This window comes from Indicator indicator, assembly GCF_027791375.1.
Source record: "Indicator indicator isolate 239-I01 chromosome Z unlocalized genomic scaffold, UM_Iind_1.1 iindZ_random_scaffold_50, whole genome shotgun sequence".
Classification (NCBI taxonomy): Eukaryota; Metazoa; Chordata; class Aves; order Piciformes; family Indicatoridae; genus Indicator; species Indicator indicator.
In genome coordinates this window covers 185,084-208,248 of record NW_026539140.1, presented here as the reverse complement: position 1 = coordinate 208,248, position 23,165 = coordinate 185,084, and the positions used below count along the sequence as shown (strand labels likewise).

The window sequence follows — 23,165 nt, the reverse complement described above, 5'->3', positions numbered from 1 at the left end:
TTAAAAATGCTTTCATTTATTAAACAATTTCTAATAGGTAATTTGTGAATGATAACTTTTGAGAGACAATATTTTCTACCTCCAATGATTTCTACTTGTCTTTGGTTGCCCTAATCTCCTTCATTCAGCCTGTTTAATAATTGCTGCTAGTTTTACGTGAATGATCTAAAGGACAGAGTGTCATTGTAAATCTCTTACAAAGATAGTACATTTAGGCTCTAAGAAGAGAGTACCGATAAATCTGTTGTAATTTCATGATTCCACATAGAAATAAGAATTATTGCCTTTGGTGTGTCCTAGCAAAAGATCAGAAGGAATGCTTTTTTAGGATTAAAAAAAGAAAATTAAAAAGACAATGCTGCCAGGGAACTTTTAGAATACTTTTGTCTTTTTTTTTTTTTTTTTAATTGAAGTCAGAAGAAAGAAAATTAATGAAAATTGTAAGAATTAGCTTTTTTGTTTCATTGTGTAGGTTTTTTTGTTTGTTTGTTTGTTTTGCTTGCTTGTTTGCTTGTTTTTCCTAAAACATCTTTTAGTCATAGTTTGGGAATGTGATAATCACACAGTGTACAAATTATGTACTTAGCAGTGTCCTAGTTTAGAGCAGGATAGATTGCTTTATTGGTCCAAAAGGGGCAAAAGAATAACGTTCACACAAATAGACTGGATAGTAATGGAAAGTTTAAATGGAAAAGCAAACCATATATTACAAATACTGCAAAGCATAGCGGTGAGCGTAGCAAAGCGTAGCAAAGTTCCTATGCACCAGACTGAAAAACCCAACCCAACACACCCCTTTTCCCCATCTGGGCTTCAACAAACATCCCAGGGCTCTTTCTTCCTGCCCCCCCTCATTACTAGGCTGGTTTCAGGCTGGCCAGGCCTGAACTGCCCCTTTTTTCCCTGACATTAGGCCTGAACAGGCCAAAGTTGCACAGGGAAAAAAGTTACTCAGGCCAAAAAGGCCTGTAATACTCCCTCATTGTGTCCTGAAGGGACAAACCTCAAAACATGCCCTAACCCAGACAATGCCTTAAGCACCAGTGAATGTGCAAACCTGGACACTTCCTTGGGTTCAAACAGTCCAGATAAATGTGTAACATGTTTATTAACCTTGTAACACACTTGTGAACGGAATGTGCCCCTGGCCATGTTTGGATATGCCTCATCCTATAGGTTCAGTTTTCAGGTTTCTGTTCCCAAAGGACATTAATTTTCTTCGGACAGTATTTAAACCGCTTAGATGGTAGGAAATTTGCCTTGCTCTGACCCAGAAAGCAACAAGAGCCAAATGCTGCCAGAGTTGCAGATGAAGAGCTTGTCCTAACAGGCAAACCACACCTGGGCCTTTCACCTGGACCCAGGCAACAAACACTCTTACACCCCAGTCATGGACCACAACAGAAAGGTTCCTTAGCCATCTCTGAGCCACGGAGAAGCTCCACACTGTTAACTGGGGAAGGGAAGACAGAGGCCCCTTAGCCGTCTGTGAGCCGTGAGCCGCTTGAATTGTAGTTACAGTGTTTGGGAAGCTACCAAACAGAGGAAGCAAGCCATGAGTACCCACCTAATTTGCTACAGAATCCCCCTTGTGGGAAGCTGCAGGTCGCGGAACCTTTATTTCCAATTTAAATCACTGTATTGGAAATTCCCAGATTTGTGCTTGAATTGTTTAACTGTCTTCACATGTGAAGTGTATTGCTCACAACCGAATAGCAGAACCTGTAAATATATCTTTTAAATAAGTTACGGCAGTATCTGAAGACACCACTGCCCAAAATACTAAATAGTAAAATACATAAATATATATTTATATATACACACATAAAAATAAATATATGCACATATACGTAAATATATATATAATTACACATTGTTACCAAATAAGAGAGTGTCTCCCATGGGAGCAGAGAGGGAAGAAAGAGAAAGAGAATAACATTGCAGCCAGATTTATAAGGGTTCAGGAGAACTTTTTTCTGGTTTAAGCAGACATGGTGGTGCATTTGTGACGTGCATTTTGCAGGAGAAATACTAGAAATACTTTTTCTAATATTAGAATTATTTTTGTTAGAATATTCAATTCCTTAGGAAAAAAAGCAAAATGACCACTGCTCTAGACCTTACTTTGGACAGGATCAGAGCATGTAATGCAATTTCAGCTTCGCTTTGATGTTGGTAGTGGTTACTTTCTATTACATACTCTGAAAGAGAGGGAAGATTGAAAGTGTGATGCTAAAAGATTTAAATTATACTCCATATTGCTTCCACTTCTCTTAAAGTTGGTTCAAGCATCATCAATTGCATCTAAGCTTTTTGTCTTGTGAACACTATTTGGAAGATTAATTAATATGGGCATGAAGTGAATACAAGTAATGATCATGTAAATCATGATTTTTAGATAATTGCATCTTTAACTAAAAGAAGTAAGAGAACTAAAAATATGACTGAAACACATACAAGTAGAGCAGCTGTTAGAGGTTGGATTAAAAGTCCTGAATGGCAGTTATATTAGAGGTCATGCATATAATTATTAATGCTTCATTGTACTCATAAAAAGCAAAATTAAGCATTTATCCTAAGAATTATTGCTATCAACATTTATACAATTGCTTCAAACAAATTATTGAACATTGGAATACCTGTAAGCTCAGTGACTAAATTTCATTTTTATGTTCCAAACTAGGGCTTAGTGAGATATGTATCATATACAAACTTGTCTTAGAAATACAATCTGTGAGTGAAATTATAGATACAAGACCACCTCTTTCCCTGTAAAAAATATAATTTCTTTCCTTAGGTGACCTGTATCACTTTATTATCACTTTCTTTATTTTACTTACACTTGCTAATTCATTCTGTCTTTTTCTCTGACTTTCTACAATTCTAATTTAATACCCTCTTAAGATTTTTTGACAGAATTAAAAGATACTTTAAAATCCTATGAATATTATTTTTATCCTCTGGTAAATATCAACAATAGAACATTTTTATACATTTTTAACTGAATCACATTCACACATATGCACATAATGCAATTATAATTACTTCTAAGGTGAAAAAATAGAAAATAATTATAATGTGGGACTCTAGTTGAATATATTTCCAGTTGCATATATAATTTTTTAAATTTTTAAATTTTTTTAGTTTTTATTTTATCTCATGCAACATTTCATACTTAGGTATAAAATGCAGTCTCAACCTCTAAGCAGTTACAGGCAATAGTCCTTTACAGTCAGCCGTTGTAAATCTAGAAGAAAGCCACCAAAATTCTTTAGGTTTCTGCATTTATCACCAAAATGAAAACTAGCTTTACTAGTAATGACCTCTGGTAATGGAACAGAAGTGATGAATGCTTTACTCTTTCTAGAATAGCAAACGATTTTAGAATAAGAAATAGCTCTCAGCTACCAAGGTCAGAGATTTTTTGGTTCTTTTTGTTTGTTTATGTGATTTAAGCAAAAAAATCCTGGGTTTGTTTTGTTTTGTTTCAGTTTGGTGTTTTTTTGAGGAATAGAAAGAAATCTGTTGTGATGTTGCTTTGTTGTGATACATCTTGTTGGAGAAATCCTCTCAGTTGCAAGTGAATTATTAGCATGTAAATATTCCACTGCTTCATCAATCCATACTGACTTAGCAACAGTTGAATGGAAATAAAAAATAATTATGCATCTTACACTTTATTTCTGTTCTCACAGGTTTATTGCGTAATTAATGATCATATTATAGGCAGTAAGAATAGGGGGAAGAGGAAGGAAAATTCTCTTAGTTTTCTAGTAATTAAATTAACATCTTCCCTGTCGATCTTGAAGACTTCCTTCATGATATTATATTTAGTTTTTCATTATATTTAAACCCTTGATAAGTACATGTGACATTTTAATTAATGGAAAATACAGTGAAAACATTCTTTGTTTTTGTTTTAGGTGTTTGCCTAATTACTGTGAACACGGTGGTGAGTGCTCACAGTCCTGGAACAGCTTCTACTGCAACTGTACCAATACTGGTTACAAGGGAGCCACTTGCCACTATCGTAAGTCTATGATGTCTTTTTGCTCTGCATTTAATTCTGATTGAACTTTTTCATTACAAAAATATACATTTCTATTAGTCGTTCATATTAGATTTTTTTTTAGCCAGGTAAATATTCATAAATTGATTAAAGGCCTTGAGAATTCAAAATACGTAGTGGCAAAAAGTCATAGGTACTTCTAATGTTTATCTGTTTTGCATTTTTTGTAGTCTATATGCAATGCCCAGTAATAACCTCTTCCATCCATATAATTTCACTTTTAAAATCATCAAATAATTTAGAAATGTGTTTTGCTAATCTTTATTCATCATAACAACTAATATTACCTTTTTCTGAGATGTGTTCCTGGGATTACACTTATATACCAAGGTAATCACATGCTAAGTCCTAAACACATTTATGTAGTTTGCTGAATGAGGGAGTATCTTAGGAGAAATTAGAAAGAAAAAAAATAGATGAAAGTTACTAAGCTTGTTTTACAAGACAATCTCTACTTTTGTACTTCTTTAAGCATGTTCTGGGAAGCAGAGTAAGTCGTTACTCTGCCCTTCATTATATGTTCCTAATAGCTAAAAATCTTTATGAAATTTTAAAGAAATAAAAAAACCCCCAAATATTTCACTGGTTATAAGATAAATATTTTGTCAATATAAATTGTCCTTATGAAATTAATATAATAATTTTTAACTGATCCTAAGAAAAGAATATGTATCTACACACATTTTTTGAGAAATTACTGAATTTAGAAGACTACGTATTAAATTGCACTTGTACATAGTCAGCAATAGTAATGTCAGTTGCAAAGAATACGTAGTAAGGATTCTAAGGAATTTTGTGTAGCAAAGAAAGGTTGTCAATGCTACAGTTGATTTTAAATATGTATGACATAAAACTGCAATTTACCCAAAAGGAAGATTAAAGTAACTTGGTTTGTTATAACTTGGAAAATGAAATGCTGAATGAGATGACGATTTCTATGAGGGCAGATGGGGAGGCCATGGTTTCCTAGTGATTGAGAGTCCTTGAGAAATGTAATAATATGATTAGACTTACTGAACTCCTATTCATTTTCCAAAGTACCTTTAATGGAAATGTTAGTTCGTGATTAATAAAATTATGTGTCTATGGGTATAAAAACAAAGACTAGCTTTTCTTTACTAGTTGATTTTAGTTTTTTTTGTAATTATTTCAAGAATCTAGAGTAATTTTTGGCCATGTTGTCACACTACTCTGTAATTTCTAATGAACAATATGCCCCTTGAATTTTCAAAAAAGCAATCTTTTTGTTATAAAGAATGGAAATGTTACTGATCATGAAATATTAGTATACAAACTAGCATGTTCATAAAACAGTTAATGAATAATTTAATATCTCTGTCACGTTTTAATTTAACTAAGACATTTATGCAGTAAATAAACATAAAATTTAATCAGAAAATTACATTAATTGCGCGTTCTGATTATTTCATAGGTAAGCAATCAGAATGAATTTTGTATCTTTTTGATAGGTTTCCATATAATGGTAGTAACTATCAGGCAAATAATACTGAGATCACACTTCTGAAGAATGGTTTCTTTTTAAAAAACAATACCTTTTTTATATTATTTTACTAGTACTTTATAGGGTTTTTTTTAGAAGAATGTAAATGAACTAAATTGATAGAGATCAAAACTTTCTAGAATGATAATAATGACTGTGCAGTTATGTTTGGGGATTTTCATTTTTTTTTTTAATTTTCTTCTGAATATAATGGATCTTTCTTTTTGTCAGAGTGTTTTCTCTTTTTGATAATAAGCGATAGATCACACAGCCTAATTTTGAAAAGGACAGCCAGAGAAGTATGGCTACTCCATAGCAATGTAATAGTTAAAGGAGTAGTTAGGTTAATGTGATCCAGCTGTGGCGTTATCCTCAGTGATTTCTGTTTAATTACAGATTCTCAGTTTTTTTATCATAATGAAATCATTACAGACTTTTCTTTAGGCCTTGACTGAATTAAAGAATACATGACATGGGATCAAGCAGATGTAATTTTTTCTTATTTAACAACTATAATCTTGATTTGGTTGATGTAATTAGTATCAAAATCTGATTATTTATCTAAATACTACCCTTGGCATCCTATTATTTAGTGTTTTTTTACAACCATTTACTCACTCACATTTCATAGTTTCCTCCCTGAAGTTCCAAGACTGAAATCTGGAAATGCTTGAAAATGCCCTTTGTGAACAGCCCTATAAATAAAATCAAACATGCTTTACAAATCCAAATGAAAGTATTATTTTGATTATGTTATTTTTTTCTGTATTCTTTATCAGTGAACACACACAACTTCTTTCACACTGACAGGATCCATACTTTTAAAAAAAAATTCCTTGGATAAAATGTAAAGTCATACCGTTATTTTTCTGATGGAATGTGTTCTTTTACAGCCATCTATGAGCAATCATGTGAAGCCTACAAGCACAAAGGGAACACTTCAGGCTTTTACAATATTGATTCAGATGGAAGTGGCCCCTTGGGACCATTTCTTGTTTACTGTAATATGACAGGTGAGATGATAAACTTCCTTAACTGTCAGCTAGGTCTGTGTACTTGCTTATTATATTGAAACACGAGTTATTGAGTAAGAAGCCTCTCTAGCTTAAAAGTTTAAGGCGTATATGCACAACAAAATGGAGGTGACTCTTTAACTCATATTACTGGGTAAAGAATTAAGCAGTGAAATTAGAACAATAACGGGATTCAGGCTGAGAAGCTAAAAAAAAGTTTCTGTTGTGTGCCGCAAAAATGGGACGTTTTCCATATGGAGACTATGACAGACTGAATAATTTTGGGTGCAGCTTTGGTTTAACTGATGTTAGCGACTCCTGACGGCATTTAAGGAAATAGAAAGAAGTTATGTTTTGAAAGAAAATAACTTTTTTTCCTGATAGCCTTCTGAAAAATTATAATTCAGAACTGGCCTTTGTTATAAGGAATATAGATATATTTAATTTTTCAAACTGCAAGTAGATCTCTGGGAAAAGCAAACACACCCAATAGGACTCTTTCAGACAGTTTCAGGTCCCCTGTTTCCTATTCTGCACCTAGTTCTTTGAATTCAACCATCTATATTACTAGAAATTTTAGATATCAGATTTGTCATCAGCCTGATTTCCAACAAATCAGTTGATGTTGTCTATATAGACCTAATAGTATATGTAATTTAAATGAATCTTATATATAAATGTTTATTTAGTTATTTGTTTTTTTATTTGTGTCTGCTTACTTTTCATTTTACTTAACCTCTATTTCCTTGTTTTTCAGCCAAAACAATGGAAACACTTTTTTTTTTTACATTGTTATAAGGGTTTAAAAATCTACACGAGTATGCTACAGTTGAGTTTAATTATGTTCAATGTGTTGAAAACTTGGAAACCTTCATAAGCTTTTGATATTGATTTGTAAGCAATGTGTGGTCACATCTCTCTACAGAGAAACTGATAGTACTCTACCTGTAATGGGCATCAGTTGATTTTTCACAGCACTATATGAAAAATTAATGAGAATTAACAGAATTCCCATCATTTCAGTCAGTGTGTGCAATTTAGCTAGTTTCATCATATCTGCTTTTGACTTTGATGTCTATGGTGAACTGTGCTAACTCACAGTTTGGCACAGGCCCTGAAAAAGAAATATACTACTGTCCTATGAGACTAAAAGAGACAAAGAACAATGCAGAAAGATTTTTTTTAAGTGGGTATTTTAAGTGGGCATACCCCTCCAAGGTACAGTATAGGGTCTGATTTATGCTTGTATGTCCATGAACAGCTGTTACTGTTTTCCTCAGTCACTCCTTATTCACCACATTAATCAAATCTCGTTGATCAGTTCTTCATCTTGAGATGCAGCCTGACAGGATGAGCCTTCTATATTTGTTTTATTCCCAGTTTCCTCATGACTGGCATTCCCTTTTCCACCAGAGGCCGGGAAGGCAGATGCCTTCATTTACCACAGCACTGCTTTGTCTTTCACATTCATGGGACTCTATTTTCAGGCATCTGTGAGGGAGGTGCCTTTTACAATTTATATTCTTGGAGGTCAGCTTCAAAATGAAAAGCTTACAGTCCACACTGACAGTTGAGATGATCAAACATGCAGAGACCTGCTTTTCTTTTTCTTTGTATGTGATAGTAAATCTGATGGTTGACCTGATTGTTTTAATTTTTATGTTCAGCGCTGCCTTTAGGTAGAATTGAATTTGTGTTTGTGTGTATGTACAAAAAGGAATATTTCTGCTATGTTTGCAGCCATCTGCTTTTTGACACCATGAGCACCTCTTTATAAAATGATATAATTTCACCAAAGGCTGGTAAACAAAGATAAAACAGTTGCATAAACAGATTCTTTTTAATAGAATCCATTTTGAAGAGACATCTCACCTTGATATGTTCATTAAGTTTTCTGAGGAATACTTGTCCTTTAAGTGATAAAGATCATATAATATCAGCCACATGTGGCCTGTAGGAAGATAACAAAATGAAATATATACCTGCTAAATAGTTTGAAGTGATAGAATTATTATCATCAGTACTACAAGTAAGAAAAAAATAGTTTTTCTTGTATTTCCTCAAACTACTTTGGTCATTAAGATACAAGAATACAGTGAAAATTAATCTAAACTTGACTCTACTGATGCAGACCAGCTTTAACTGGAAGCCTGCTCCACCCCTACCTTAAAGTGTATTTTAGTCACGGGATTCAGATTGTTACAGGTTTTGCAAGTGGAAGATGAAACAGCAAAATCCCAGTTCTTCTCTATTCATAGGTGAGAGGGCTTGACAAAAGTAGAAAAAGCCAAAATAATATGAGCAGAGTGTCTGGTATTACACTTCCTTGAATGCAAAGTATAGGACAGAACAATCAATACATTTCTGTGTTGTGGTATTAGCCAGTTTCATCTTTCCTGTATCTCAGTGTATAGGAAAATTACTTTTCTTGTTTTAAAGTAAATACATAATACTTAATGAAGTAATATTACAGAATGATAGGGGTTGGAATGCACCTCTGGAGGTCATCTAGCCCAACCTGCCCACCAGAGCAGGTTCACCTAAAGCAGGCTTCACAGGATGGCATCCAGGCAGGTTTTAAATATCTTCAGAGATGGAGACTCCACCACCTCTCTGGGCACCCTGTTCCGGTGCTCTACCACCCTCAAAATAAAGAAGTTCCTCCTCATGTTTAGGTAGAAGTTCTTATGTTCTATTTTGTGTCCACTACTTCTTGTCCTCTCATTGGGTACCATTTAGAAATAGATTGGCCCCATCCTTCTGACACTTACCTTTCAGTATATATAAGCATTAATAAGATCCCTCCCTAGTAGTCTCTTCTTTAGGCTAAAGATCTCCAAGTCCCCCATCCTTTCTCCTTAAGAGAAACGTTCTAGTCCCCTAATCATCTTCATAGCCCATTGCTGTACTATCTCAAGCAGTTCCCTGTCCTTCTTGAGCCAGGAAGCCAAGAACTGGACACATTACTCCAGATGAGGCCTTGTCAAGGCAGAGTAGAGGGGTAGGATAACCTCCATTGACCCACTTACCACATTCTTCTTGATGTACTCTAGGATTCTGTTTACCTTCTTGCCCACAAGAGCACATTGCTGGCTTGTGATCATTCTGTTATTTGTCAGTACTCCCAGGTCTTTTTCCACAGAGCTGCTCTTTAGCAGGCTAGCCCCCAGCCTGTACTGATGCATAGGGTTTTCCCCACCTAGGCACAGTACTTTACACTTGCCCTTGCTGAATTTCACAAGGATATTCTATACCTAAATCTCCAGGTCATGCTGGACTGCAGCACAGCCTTCTGGTGTGTCAGCCACCCCTCCCAGTTTTGTGTGATTGGAAAACTTGCTGAGGGTGTACTCTATCCCTTCATCCAGGTCGTTGATGAATATATTGAACAGGACTGGATCCAGTACTGACCTCTGGGGAACACCATTTGTTATGGGCCACTGACCACAACCCTCTGAGCTCTATCTTTCATCCAACTTTCAATATACCCCACTGTTTATTCATCTAAGCCACACTTCCTAAACTTGCCTGTGAGGATGCTGTGGGAGACGGTGAAGTCAAGGTAGACAACATCCACTGCCCTGCCCTCATTTATCCATCCAGTCATGCCCTTGGTAGAAGGCTATCAGATTAGTCAGACATGAGTTTTTGGCAAATCCATGCTGACTACTTCTGAAAAGCTATTGCACTGCTTTGTCACGTATTGTAAGCAGCATGCTTCAGGCTGTAGACTTTTCACAGCAGACTGCATGCTTTAGCACATACCTTTTATAAATGTTCAATATATTGTTTATTATTCAACCATTTAAATTATATTTATTTGCAAATCTTTTCTGCTTTTTTTGTTTGGTTGCTTTTTGGTTGTGTTTTTTTTTTTTTTTCTTTGCGAGGGGGGTGTTGGTTTGGTTTGGTTTGGTTACAAGACCATTAATTCAGAACACATTTTTCTGGAAATAATGTTTGGAGAACTGAATATTTACTGGTAATCCATGGAAAAAAATGTTTTGAAGATTTGGTTCAGTTGTTTCTGGAATAAATATTTTAGGAATATTTTGCATGCTCCCAGTTGCAAGAGTTTGCAAGAGTCATAAGGTCTGTCTACACAATGCAAGTATGTAAGTGTCTTACTGAGCAGTCAACTTAAGAGCAGTATGTGTTTTTAGGGAAACGGCAGCTCTCAGTTCTGAAATAGTACTGTAGCAAGTCAAGAGAATATACCATGATTACTGTCATAAATTAATATTACATCAGGTGTCTGGAAGTAGCTTTCTACTGAACTTTGAAAGCTCTGGCTCTTAGTCATTGATTAAAATACAGATTTTGAATAGTACTTCAAGTAATGATGACTATTTGATTTTAGATGACTAGAATCACCTCCCTACATATAGTCTTCACCTTCATATAGCTCACCTTCATATAGTCTTGGGCTTATAGTAAACACAGTATTTGCAATCTACTGTTGCTTCTTTGTATACTAGAAAAAGGCTGTAGGTCATTTTCTCACACAGAACACATTAATTCAGATTGTGGTGATACATGTAGCTAGAATCAAGGCTAGAGTTTAGACTTATTTTATAAGGAGTTTAAGCCTTGGAAAAGTAACAATAGTAAGTATTATTTATTTTTATATTTTCATTGAAATGTAGCAAGTAAACTGTATCTTATTTCACAGAAATTTATTTGGATGTTATCACTTACCGTTTCTTTATTCCATAATCATAACAAACTCAATACCCGTTACAGTCACAGTACAATAATCTACTTATAAATAGAAACACTGAGTAACAGTTTTTATTTTTGCTCAGTGATCTATGTCTCTGTTTAATATGCCTAAAGTATTTTTTGTGATCAAAGAAGTTATCTTAAATTTTGGTCCATTTCATCACACTTTTTTTCCCATTAACAATTTACATGGCTACTTCTCATTCTTTATTATGTTTCACATGTGTTTTGAAAGATACGACATGGACCATTATACAGCATAACAACACCAACCTAACCAGAGTCAAAAATGCTAATCGAGAGAACCCCCATGCTGTGTTTTTCAAGTATTCTGCCAGCTTAGACCAGCTTCAGGCAACAATTAATCATGCAGAGCACTGCGAACAGGAGCTTGCTTACCACTGCAAGAAGTCGAGGCTTCTAGATAAGCCAGGTAAGTAAAGAGAAAAATCTTACCATGTAGCATAGTGTATTTGATCTTGCTGGCTACTAAAGGTATTTATTTTTATCAAGTTAATGACATTTTGCTACTACAGAGCTTGAACTACTTCAAATATCTATTATGTGGATCATACAGGTTGCCAGAAGATATGTGAACCAGTAAAACACAAATGACAGTTTATAATGATCATTCTTCTTAGAATTAAGTGCTCTGAAAGCTGATTTCATTCATAAATAATTTAACTAAGATCGTTATTAACATAGTTTCTGTTGGTCTGCCTTCCAGGGACATTTAAGTTTTAGTTGAGGCATTACTGAGGAGATATATCCTTAAAAGAACTCAAATCAAGGCAGAGATATCAGCATTTTATCATTGAATGCTTTTGAGTACTTCATTCCTGTGTTGTAAGGGCTTAAAAAAACATCAAAAACATTAGATATCCAGTAATATAAGCATTCACACAAAAAAAAAAATGTAGTTCATGAGGATTACTGACAAAAGCATAACTGTTTTAAGAAAACAAATGGATATCCACTATTGCAATTAAAGTGAAATGGAATTATGTAGTTTACTTAAATCTTGACTCTCACTGGCAGAGAGCTCTTGTTAATAACTTTACTATGAAAGGCCGTTCTAAGTACTTCAAATAATGTGGAAGTAAAATTATAATTTCTTACTGTCTTTTGAAACACTAAGTGCTATTTTTTTACTCAAATTGTTTTCTTAACATTCATTCAGAGGACAAGCCTCTAAGTACAATTTTCTGGTTCTTTTTCTAAACTCTTCACTCACTTTTTTTTCCCCCTTGACTACGTCATTGACTTTAGTGGATTCTTATATTAAAATTTAGTCTTGGCATAATATTTTCTTGAAAATATCTGCACAGCATAAAAGAAGAACCTACTCCTTAAGAAGTCCTACTATGCCTCCCTTCTATCCATGGACTCCAAATTATGATTAGATGTTCAAAAGCCTGGTTTACACCAAGAAGAGAGTTTTGAGATTGTGATGTCTAGGATTTTTGTGTCTTTTTGCTATTACGGTCACACAGACTTGGTGAAAACCAAAAATACACCAATAAAATCCACCTTATCAACTCACTAGTTTCAGCAGTGATCAAGCTGGAGACTGAAAAAAAAAATTGTCACGAGAAGGTCCTTCTTGTCGCAGGCAAGAAGGACCTTCTACATTTGTTTCTTTGGTTGGTTTTGACCATTTTTATGTTTTTGGGAGGGTTTGTTATTTTTTTTGCCTTTTTTCTTTTTTTTCCCATCCAATGTGATTCCACAGAAACGCAGGTTTTTCTAGTAAGCTAAGAGTGCAGTCAGCCAATTGTACTAAGCCATCTAGAATATCAAATTTTAGCTACTAGGATGAAATATGCATGAGAAATTAGTTTGTGAATTCTACAGACTTTCTAAACCATTCTTTGGTTAAATTCTGCTACAGAGTGTACCAAACACATCTTACCAATCCTCTGAAGAGTGGGGTTTAATCTGTTCTGAAATAGAGAGGTCTGAGGTAAAAGAACACTAGGATCTAATTATGGACTTGGCTTCTGCAATGTGACCACTTAAAAAGGGCAATATTGTTTTGCAATATAGAGATGAAATAACTAAATATAGAGAGCTAGGGTTTATTTTTCCCTATTTGAAAACACTCAGAGCCATTCTTTTATAAGCATTTAGAGGATGTAGAACTTTGCCTTGTCTTTTGCAGAATTCTTAATTAGATCATTTCCTTTAAATACAATTCCAATTTTCAGATTGCAGGATTTATATCTGTGGGTTTTTAGTTCAAGAGTAGAGATCATAGTAGATGACTTAACAGGGACAGTCTACCTCTCTGGAGATATTTAAGACCCGCATGGATGTGTGGTCTGGTATAAGTGATCCTGCTTTGGCATGGAGGTTGGATGATATCTCAAGGTCCTTCCAGCCCCTAACATGCTGTGATTCTGTGATCCTTTTTGACCCATTCAGTCACAGTAACAATAAAAACAGATGAAGCTCCTGGGAGAAGAGGTAGATGCTGCTTTGTAAATGGGGGAAAGGGAAAGAGTTCTATAGCTACCAATAATGTAAGGGTCCAAAGATGTCTCTCTGGTCCTGGGTCCAGTCCCGATTGATCTTAGTGGGGAAAGCTTTCCTTTGAAGTTTTCTTCTTGTTACTTCTTCCTCTCCTTGTTGTTACTCCTTTAGAACTCCTTAGAACTTCTTCAGGACTCCTCAGAACTCCTCCTGTTGCTAGGGAGACATCTTTTATAATCAGCTTCACAGATGTTGATGTCTGAACTCTGCCTCTCTCTGCCCCTTGTGCCCCCCCATGAGTAAGGCTTCCACACATGCCCAAGAGGGAGTGACTGACATGTGGTCTGGGCCCAAGGAGGCATGCCCAATGAATGGTCTGCCTTGGAGGTGGGTAGCCTCAGGCCAAGAGGTGTGTTTTCATATTACAATGACATTATAATAAGCAGAGTTCACTAAAGTTCATGCTCCCTTGGTAAAGCCAGGACACCATTCTCTGTTGACTGCAGTTCGATTTCTCCATTGCAAAGTGGTAATTGCAAACAGTAGGGTCATCCATCATACTTGGCGGGTATGGACCGTTGGTACCATCTAGGTCTCTCGCACAGAACCTGCATCTGGAAAGCCATGGAGACTGCATTCCAGTGCACAGGCTCAGTCACTGAATCAGTAACTTATTATGAGGTAGGCAGCTGCAAAAACTCATGCTAAGGTTTTGGCCTGAATTTCACTCCTTCTCCTTGGGGTAAGGAGGTCCTGATTCCTCATGACAATGATGAGACAGTGCTCTTCGGACCACTCCTTACACCAGGCTATGGAGTTTCTTTTCTCCCAGCCTTTCCTAGTAGGAGAGATGCTTCAGTCCTTTAATCATCTCTATTACCATTTGTTGGACTTCAGTATTTCCATTTTTCCTTTTTAATGTGGAGCCCAGAACTGGACAAAATTCTCCAGATGTGGCCTCATCTGTGCTGAATAGAGGGAAGGAACAACTTCTCTCAAGCTGCTGGTAACACCTCAGCCTCCTACTGCAGTGCAGGATAACAGTAGTGTTCTTTGCACGTTGATGGCTCATGTTCAGCCTTTGTCTGCTGGGATCCCCAGGTTGTCTTCTACAAGGAAGGAGGTACCTTCTACCTCTTCTACAAACTTCTTTCCAACTACTTCCCTCCAGTATATATTGCTGCCTGTGGCTGTTCCTCCCCAGGTGCAGGCCTTTGAAATTCCCCTTGATGAACATCGTGAGGTTCCTGTCAAAATCTCTCAGGATTGGCAGAATGACTTTCTAAAGTGTCATCTACTCCCTCCGAAGTCTTGGTGCCTATAGGCATCCAATGTATTTGATAAATGATGGAAGTTTAAGGTTATAATTACATAATGACCCCTGTAGTGGCTGTAACTAAAAATGACCTGACAGTCACTTAAATTCTGTAAACCAGTTTTCTAGCTCAGCACAGTGGAGTAATGAAGAACTATTTACAGAATCAGTCTTATCAGTACTACATTCTGAAAGACATCTGTACAGTCTTCAAAGCAGTCAAGCCATCAACTGTCAAGCAAAACTGCCAGTGCCTAGATAAGGCCCAGTTAAAAATGGGATTCATCTAAATTGGCAACAGTCAGTGTATTATAAACACAAGCTAAAATATTTTTAGTTTTGTAAAACAAATGGTAGAGCCCTGGTCTTACTCTTACGAGAATAAGTTATTCAAATATTCCTCAGTTTAACAACTTTTTTTTTTTTTTTCAATCGACAGATATAAATGTAGAACTTCCTGATATCATGGAAAAGGATAATTCTAGAATCTTTTGAAAAGTTTATGCCATAGGGTTATGCCACCCCATGAAATACTTACTTCTTTTATCTCCTGGATATCGAAGAGTTGAGGAAGGAAAAAGGGAGTGGGGGAGGGGGGAGTGAGGAGGGGAGTTAGTAAGGAGGGGCTGTTAGAGGAAGGCAGGATAGTAATTAAGGATCCTCTCGTTTTCATCTCTTTCTTCAAGATACATCTTCTCTTTGAAAAGTATAAAGAGAATACAGAACATCAGAGTGGCTGGAGAGCAGCCAGGTGGAAAGGGACCTGGGGGTACTGATTGACAGTAGGCTGAACATGAGCCAGCAGTGTGCCCAGGTGGCCAAGAGAGCCAATGGCATTCTGGCCTGCATCAGGCATAGTGCATCAGGCATAGTGCATCAGGCCAGCAGGAGCAGGGAGGTCATTGTACCCCTGTACACAGCACTGGTTAGGCCACACTTTGAGTACTGTGTCCAGTTCTGGGCCCCTCAGTTTAGGAAAGATGTTGAATTGCTGGAGCATGTTCAGAGAAGGGCAACGAAGCTGGTGAGAGGCCTTGAGCACAAGCCCTATGAGGAGAGGCTGAGGGAGCTGGGACTGTTTAGCCTGGAGAAGAGGAGGCTCAGGGGAGACCTCATTGCTGTCTATAACTACCTGAAGGGAGGTTGTAGCCAGGAGGGGGTTGGTCTCTTCTCCCAGGCAACCAGCACCAGAACTAGAGGACGCAGTCTCAAGCTGCGCCAGGGGAGGTTTAGGCTGGAGGTGAGGAGAAAGTTCTTCACAGAGAGAGTGGTTGGCTATTGGAATGGGCTGCCCAGGGAGGTGGTGGGGTCACCATCCCTGGAGGTGTTCAAGAGGGGATTGGACATGGCACTTGGTGCCATGGTTTAGATAGTCATGAGGTTTAGGGTGACAGGTTGGACTCAATGATCTTTGAGGTCTCTTCCAACCTTCTTGATTCTTGATTCTTGATTCTATATTACGTATTCTGCCTGAAGATCTAACACTGTTACCAAAAAATCTAGTTAAATGTTTCTAAGAGATGTGGAAATGTATTTACCACCCATTTTTGTGTGAAACATATAATTTCCAGCCTTCTCCAGCAGGTATGCATTCTAACTTTTAGTGTCTCAGTGTGACATATTGCCATAAACTTTAGAAGTTTCTTTTAGAAATTTTTGTAAGGACATTGCAAATCCAAGTGTGAATTATACTTACATTTTATGGGATTCTCAGCCTGATTAGAAGAGCTCGGAAAAGTAAAACAAAAAAAAAAAAAAATTCTGTTTGGAATACAAATGCCTAGAAATTTTGAGAGATGTTTGGGAAGGTAAAGTGATATAATTTGAAATTTTGGATTTGCTAATTTAGTTGTTGTTTTTTCTCTTCAGCATCTTCAGATAGCCTTTAGCAAGCTTTCCTGTTTAAGATCAGCTTTATGTATTTACTGAGTTTTATGCATGTTTCTTCGAATTATGTTATAGACAGCACTACATATAGAAAGAAATTAATCACATATAGATAACATTATTATTAAAAAATAATAATAAGCACACCTAACACTGAAAAAAAATAAAACAAATTTTGACTCAAATAAATGTATTCTGTTTCATTTATTATGAACACAATTAAATCATTAAAGAAGTCACGTATTAATACATTGTGATCATTAGGAAGATCATTAATACGTATGTGATCATTAGGAAGAAACCTCTAGCCATTGTGATTAATGTGATAGCATTGTTTTGCTTCAATGATATTTTCTGCCAAAACAGAGATAACAATCTGTATGAACTTGAAGCATGTCCATAATGTTCTCTCAACATTCTGCTGTATGAACAAATAACTGAGACTGGCTTTTAAGCATACCCCAATGTCCTAAGTGAAAGACTGAGACTATTACTTCAATACAAAGCTAAGACATGCTGTTGAAACAGCAGAAATATTCCACTTTTTACAATATTGTCTGATAAATTATTTATAAACTGTCTTTCAGTTTTCTTACTCCTGTGATGGCTTGCAAACATAAACACTGACATTGGGCATTGGTGCCAAGTTTGACTTGCTATTATGCAAGTTTAATTTTTCCAGAAACAGTTCACACTGTTTTTTGGCCTGCTGGGCCAACAGTTGTGTGGTAATGAATGCAGTCAATATGTTTATGATCTGAGAGACTGTCAGCATAACAGAGGTCTTATCTAACAGTAACAGTTGTAAGAGAAGTTGAGACTAAGATAAATTCCAACTTCTTCATGAAGGACTGATGCTGAAAATTTTGACCTCTGACAACAGCAAAAAGAAATGAATGTGTAAGAAATTATAATTTAATTGTACTTGATTTCTTCTTCTTCCTTTAATGCATTACATCTATTACCCTTCTTTCTCCACCATTTAAGATAGTATATCTTTATGTTTTGTATCTTTTAGCTATTATCTATTCCCTATATATTTTCTGTCGCTGTACTTGGTTGGTATCACCTTTAAACTTAATCTGCAGTACGGTAACAGTAGGAAAACATCCATTTTTACCATTTTGCTGCAAACAGTGATGACTGGATACACCACAGAGAGATTCAGAAGTGCTGGGAAACCTCACTTCTACTCACCAGATAGATCAGCTTACTTATGGGAGAGTCATTAACATGATTTCTTCTGTCACTGAATCTGTAGCTTGTGACCTAAGAAGCCATAATGCACTATTTATCTGCTTAATGTTCACCATAGATATGGTTAGTAGTCTTCTGTATCATCCTTGGAGTACTCTTGCTAGTGGGATGAGACCGTTTCTGCATAGCTTTCTTGTAACTTTTGTCATTCTGTTGCTGGTAGTTTCATGATAGGAAATTGATCTTCACTTGGGAATATAAACTACCTTGATTTTTAGGTTGATGGTATCTCCTTTCTCATGAACCATTTTAAAAAGTATATAAATGGAATGCTTAAGATAAATGATTCTAGTATCATGTCTGATTGAGCTGGGGACTTTGAGTTCCCTTTTCCACAATGTAAGCAAAAAATTGTGACAATCATTTAATACCTGGTAATGAAGTATTAAAATTAATAATTATTTATCAAGTAAAGCATCTTTTTTTTTTTTCAATTGCTGTTTAACATTTTTAGATTTGAGGGGTAGTTTTTTCTCTGCTTAACCTTATGGAGACTTGCTGGAATGACAAAAACCTTGGATAAGTAGGAGAAAAGACACTGATTTTTCTCTAACTTACCTTTTAGATGGGTTGCCACTGACCTGGTGGATTGGAAGAACCAATGAAACACAGACTTACTGGGGAGGTTCCTTGCCTGCTATAAAAAAATGTGCCTGTGGATTAGAGGGAAGCTGCATTGATTCCCAGCATTACTGCAACTGTGATGCGGACAGAGATGAATGGTGAATTTTTTACCGTTGCTTATTCACACTACTTTTTCCTAGAAAGTAAATAAAGAGAATACGCAGGCCTTAGCACATTTAGAACAGCAAGGCTGCTCTAAATGTAAATTATCATAATGCCTCCTTCCTCCTTGAGGTAGAATGCATTTGCTCATAAATTGTAACGTTATAAATTAAATATTATTCCTAATACTTTCAGTCTGAATTCTGGGGAAGACCTAATTTTATACAAGTAATTTTTACTTTTGTAGCATATTGCACATTATATGTTAAGACATTAGCTCTTTAGTACAACTTCAGTTATTAGTTTTACAGAACTGAAAATAATTAATGCTAAAATAAATGGTTCTGCTAAAAGGTCAGTTAATTTTTGACATAATTTTAAACTATTTTTTGAATTTCAGAATTCCTGCCCCCCTTTTTGTCATTTACAATTTATAATCTTAAAATGTAACACCTTTCCTATCAGTAAGGAGAAGCATTCACATGGGATCTTATTCTAAAGGGACTGAAGGATTTCCAAAATGTAAATCTATTATACCTGAAATTGTCTGATGTTATTTAAAATTCTACTCAAATAAATTACAGGAAAGATGAGTTTGTGTTAAAATGTCAATGTAGAAAGTGTCAAGTACTTTAAAGAATTCCAGGTAGATGACATCAGTTGCTCCTCCCTTGTCCCCTGATGCTGTAATTCTGTCATAGAAAGCCATCAAGTTCATCAAGCCTGATTTTTCTTTGGTGAAGCCATACTGGTTACCACCAATCACCTCTTCTTCATTTTCCATATACCTTAGCAAGGACTTCAGGAGGATCTGCTGCATTATCTTGCCAGGTACAGAACTGAGACTGGCAGGCCTGTAGTTTTTGAGGTCTTCCTTTTTTCTCTTTTTGAAGATAGAGGTTATGTTTCCCTTTTTCTAGTCATCAATGACTTCTCCAGATTGCTGTGACTTTTCAAATGTAGTGGACAGTGGTTTGGCAACTTCATCTGCCAGTTCCCTCAGAACCTGTGGGTGGATCTCATTGGGCTCCAGGGACTGGAGCACCTTAGCCCATGGCCATCATGCCCAGGTCCCCATTGTCTTTTTGAAGAAGCCCCGCATCTTCCCTAGCTTTCTTTTTGTTTCTGCTGTGCCTGAAGACATTCTTATAATTCACCTTTATATCCCTAGCCAAGTGAAATTCTATCTACACTTTTGCTTTCCTAACTTGATCCCTGACTGTTTGGACAATTTCTTTGTAGTCATCCTGTGGCCTGTTCTCAATTCTAGACTTTTCTTTTTTTGCCCAAGTAAGTCTAGAAGCACCTTGTTAATCCATGTCAGCCTCCTCACACTCTTGCCTGCCTTCTTGCTTCTTGGCTTGCATTGCTCCTGGGCTTGCACTGCTCCTGGGCTTGCACTAGATGGTCCTTGAATACTTACCATCTTCCTTGGGCCCCTCTTCCCTCCAGGACTTTATGCCATTACACTCTGCCAAGAATATCCCTGAAGAGGATGAAGTCTGCTGTCTTGAAATCCAGAGTAGAGAGTTTACTTTGCACCTTATTTGACACATTGAGAACCTAAAAATCTGTCAAAGGCTGCCCTTGAGTTTCACATCACTCACCAGCCCTTCCTTGCTGATGAGGACAAGGTCCAGCATAGAACTTTTTCTTGTGGGTTCTTTTACTACCGGGAAGAGGAAATTGTCATATGAGTATTCCATGAGCATCTTATGTTGCCTGCTGTGTTGTCTTTGCAATGGATATCTGAGTGGTTGAAATCTCCCATGAAGACTAGGGCTTGTGAATGCGATGCTGATCTTATCTGCTTTTAGATGGCCTCATCCACTCTGTCTTAGTGGTCAGGTGGCCAGTAGCAGACACCAATTATGATGACAGTTTTCCTTGCCTTCCCTTTAATCCTCACCCATAAGATTTCTGTCAATTCTTCTTCTGTCCCCAGGGGGGGCTCCATGGACTTAGTTGGGTTTTGATGTAGAAGGCCACACTGCCTCACCTCTTCCCCTGTCTTTCCTAAGAAGCATATATGATATGTCTGAATACACACTCCAATCATGGAAGCCATCCCACCCTCCAGTTGTGGGAGCTATCCCACCATGTCTCAGCAATGCCAATGATGTCATAGCCATGCAGGCACGCACATGTCTGTAGCTTTTCTTTCTTGTTCCCTGTGCTCAGTGCATTAGTGTAAAGGCATTTACATTGGAGCTCCATTGAAGCTGATTTACTAACCAAGGTTCCCTTATTCTGTTCCTCAGGTGCTCTCTTCACAGCCTGTGGTCCAGCTTCAGCCCAGGGTACTTATTAGTGTCGTTGGCTTTGATGTGAAATGGATTGTTCACCCCTCCCCCCAGCAACTCTAGTTTAAAACCTTCCTCACTAGATAGGAAAACTTGTGTCCAAAGATATTCTCCCCCTTCTCTGAAAGATGTACTCTGCCAGCCTCCCACTACAGACCCCTGACGAACACTTCTTGTCACCCATCTCCATCTGGACATCAAGCCATTGACCACTACCCTCTGGATGTGACCATCCATCCAATTCCATATCTCTCCAGCTGAGATGTTGTGGGGTACTGTGTCAAAGGCCTTGCAGAGGTCCGCACAGATGGCATCCATTGCCCTTCCCTTGACAACTGATTTCGTCACTTCATTGTAGAAAGCCACTAGGTTCATCAGCCATGCTGGCTGTCTTAATTGGATACAACTTTCTCAACAATAGCTCCACTGCAGTATAGGACTTTATAAAGTAGAGAGGAACTTTTCCAATGAAGTTTTTTTTGTTGAACGAATTTTCATAATTTTTTTTTTAGTCATAAAGTGTATTTAATTTACAAAATTCTGATTCAGAGAATACATTAATATATGCATACTAAGAAATATTTTGACAATTGTTTTCTGAAAATAGAAAAAAGTAAAGAAAGTATTTAGGAACACCATCATGTGTATGAAATGAGGCAATACATTGTTTTTCCCCAAGCTAGATAGATGTCTGCCCTTCCTATCGGTTGAAAAATGCTGATTCTGTCATCATGAGCAAGTAACACAATTGATACAGAAATTAATTAAAAAACAAAGATGAAGAATAATTCACAGACTGCAAAAGTTTCTGTTGGGAAATAATTTGCATCTGCAAAAAACAGAGTTGTAGTTGCTGTGCTCATTCTGAAAAAGAGATTAAACAAATACATGGAACACTAGAAATTTCCGTATTATTGTGCTCTGCAAAATTATGAAGAATTTTTGAGTCTCAACAGTAAAATGTTAGAAGATGAACACATTTGAGACAGAATTTTGAGTAGTTTCTAGTATATGTAATACATTCTTGCTCAGTTTTGTCATTTGTTCAATCCACGCTCACATACACAGCTTAACTTAAATTGATAACATACTTTTAAAAAAAGCAGGCATAGGTTCACATGCATATCTTCATACCCTCACTTTCAGTAAATTTCATGTATAGATGAGTATATTACATCAAGGCATAACTTGTGGTTTATATTTTTGTGTGTATCCACTCATGATATTATTTTTCATTTTAAGTGGAAACTTGTCCCACTAACTCCATTGTTATAGAGGCTATGTTTGTCTTCCTTTGATAGTTGTGTTCAATCTTAAATTTGATTACCTAGAAAGAATTGGTTTGAAACAGGTGAATCAGTTCTGTCCATAGGGCAGAAAAAGCTGTGTTTCTATATAGATTTAGACCTAAGATTACAACTACTGGGTTTGGTCTGAGTTCTAGGTTGTGTGTTTCTTTTTCTATGAGTTGCATATTTCTTTTTTCATGAGTTGAATATTTCTCTTTCCATGAGTTATATATTTGTAGCGTGTGCAGCTTTTCCTATACATTCAGCATGACTTTGTATTTTCCTATTTTATTCTTTTTACGTTTTTTGAAGGTGAAAAGGGGGATAAATCCTATTTGAAAGCTATATTAAGCCATTTAATATTCCATAATGAAGAGAGAGGTCACCATAGATACAATATGTCCTCAGCAACATAAACTTACTGCTGTGTGCAAGTACATTAGCTTAGGCAGCCAGTACTCATTTATGTGAAAAAGAGCTTTCTCATGCTTATGCAGACAGGCAGATCAAAGTGCCCACTTCCCATGAAATTGTTAGTTTTGTCAAAAAATCACAGTATCAATACTAAAGCATTTGTTTGTATTCACTGTTCCTTATGCTATCCATAGAGT

General features: G+C 36.5%; 1 protein-coding gene across 1 annotated transcript in view; it reads left to right on the top strand.

Moving 5' to 3' along the window:
- CNTNAP3 (contactin associated protein family member 3) overlaps positions 1 to 23,165 on the top strand; it is a 330,271-nt gene that overhangs the window by 237,569 nt on the left and 69,537 nt on the right. The window contains exons 11-14 of the mRNA XM_054398343.1: positions 3,924 to 4,030; positions 6,464 to 6,583; positions 11,541 to 11,738; positions 18,802 to 18,958. Of these exons, the coding sequence (XP_054254318.1) occupies positions 3,924 to 4,030; positions 6,464 to 6,583; positions 11,541 to 11,738; positions 18,802 to 18,958 (582 nt within the window). The remainder of the gene's footprint in view (positions 1 to 3,923; positions 4,031 to 6,463; positions 6,584 to 11,540; positions 11,739 to 18,801; positions 18,959 to 23,165) is intronic.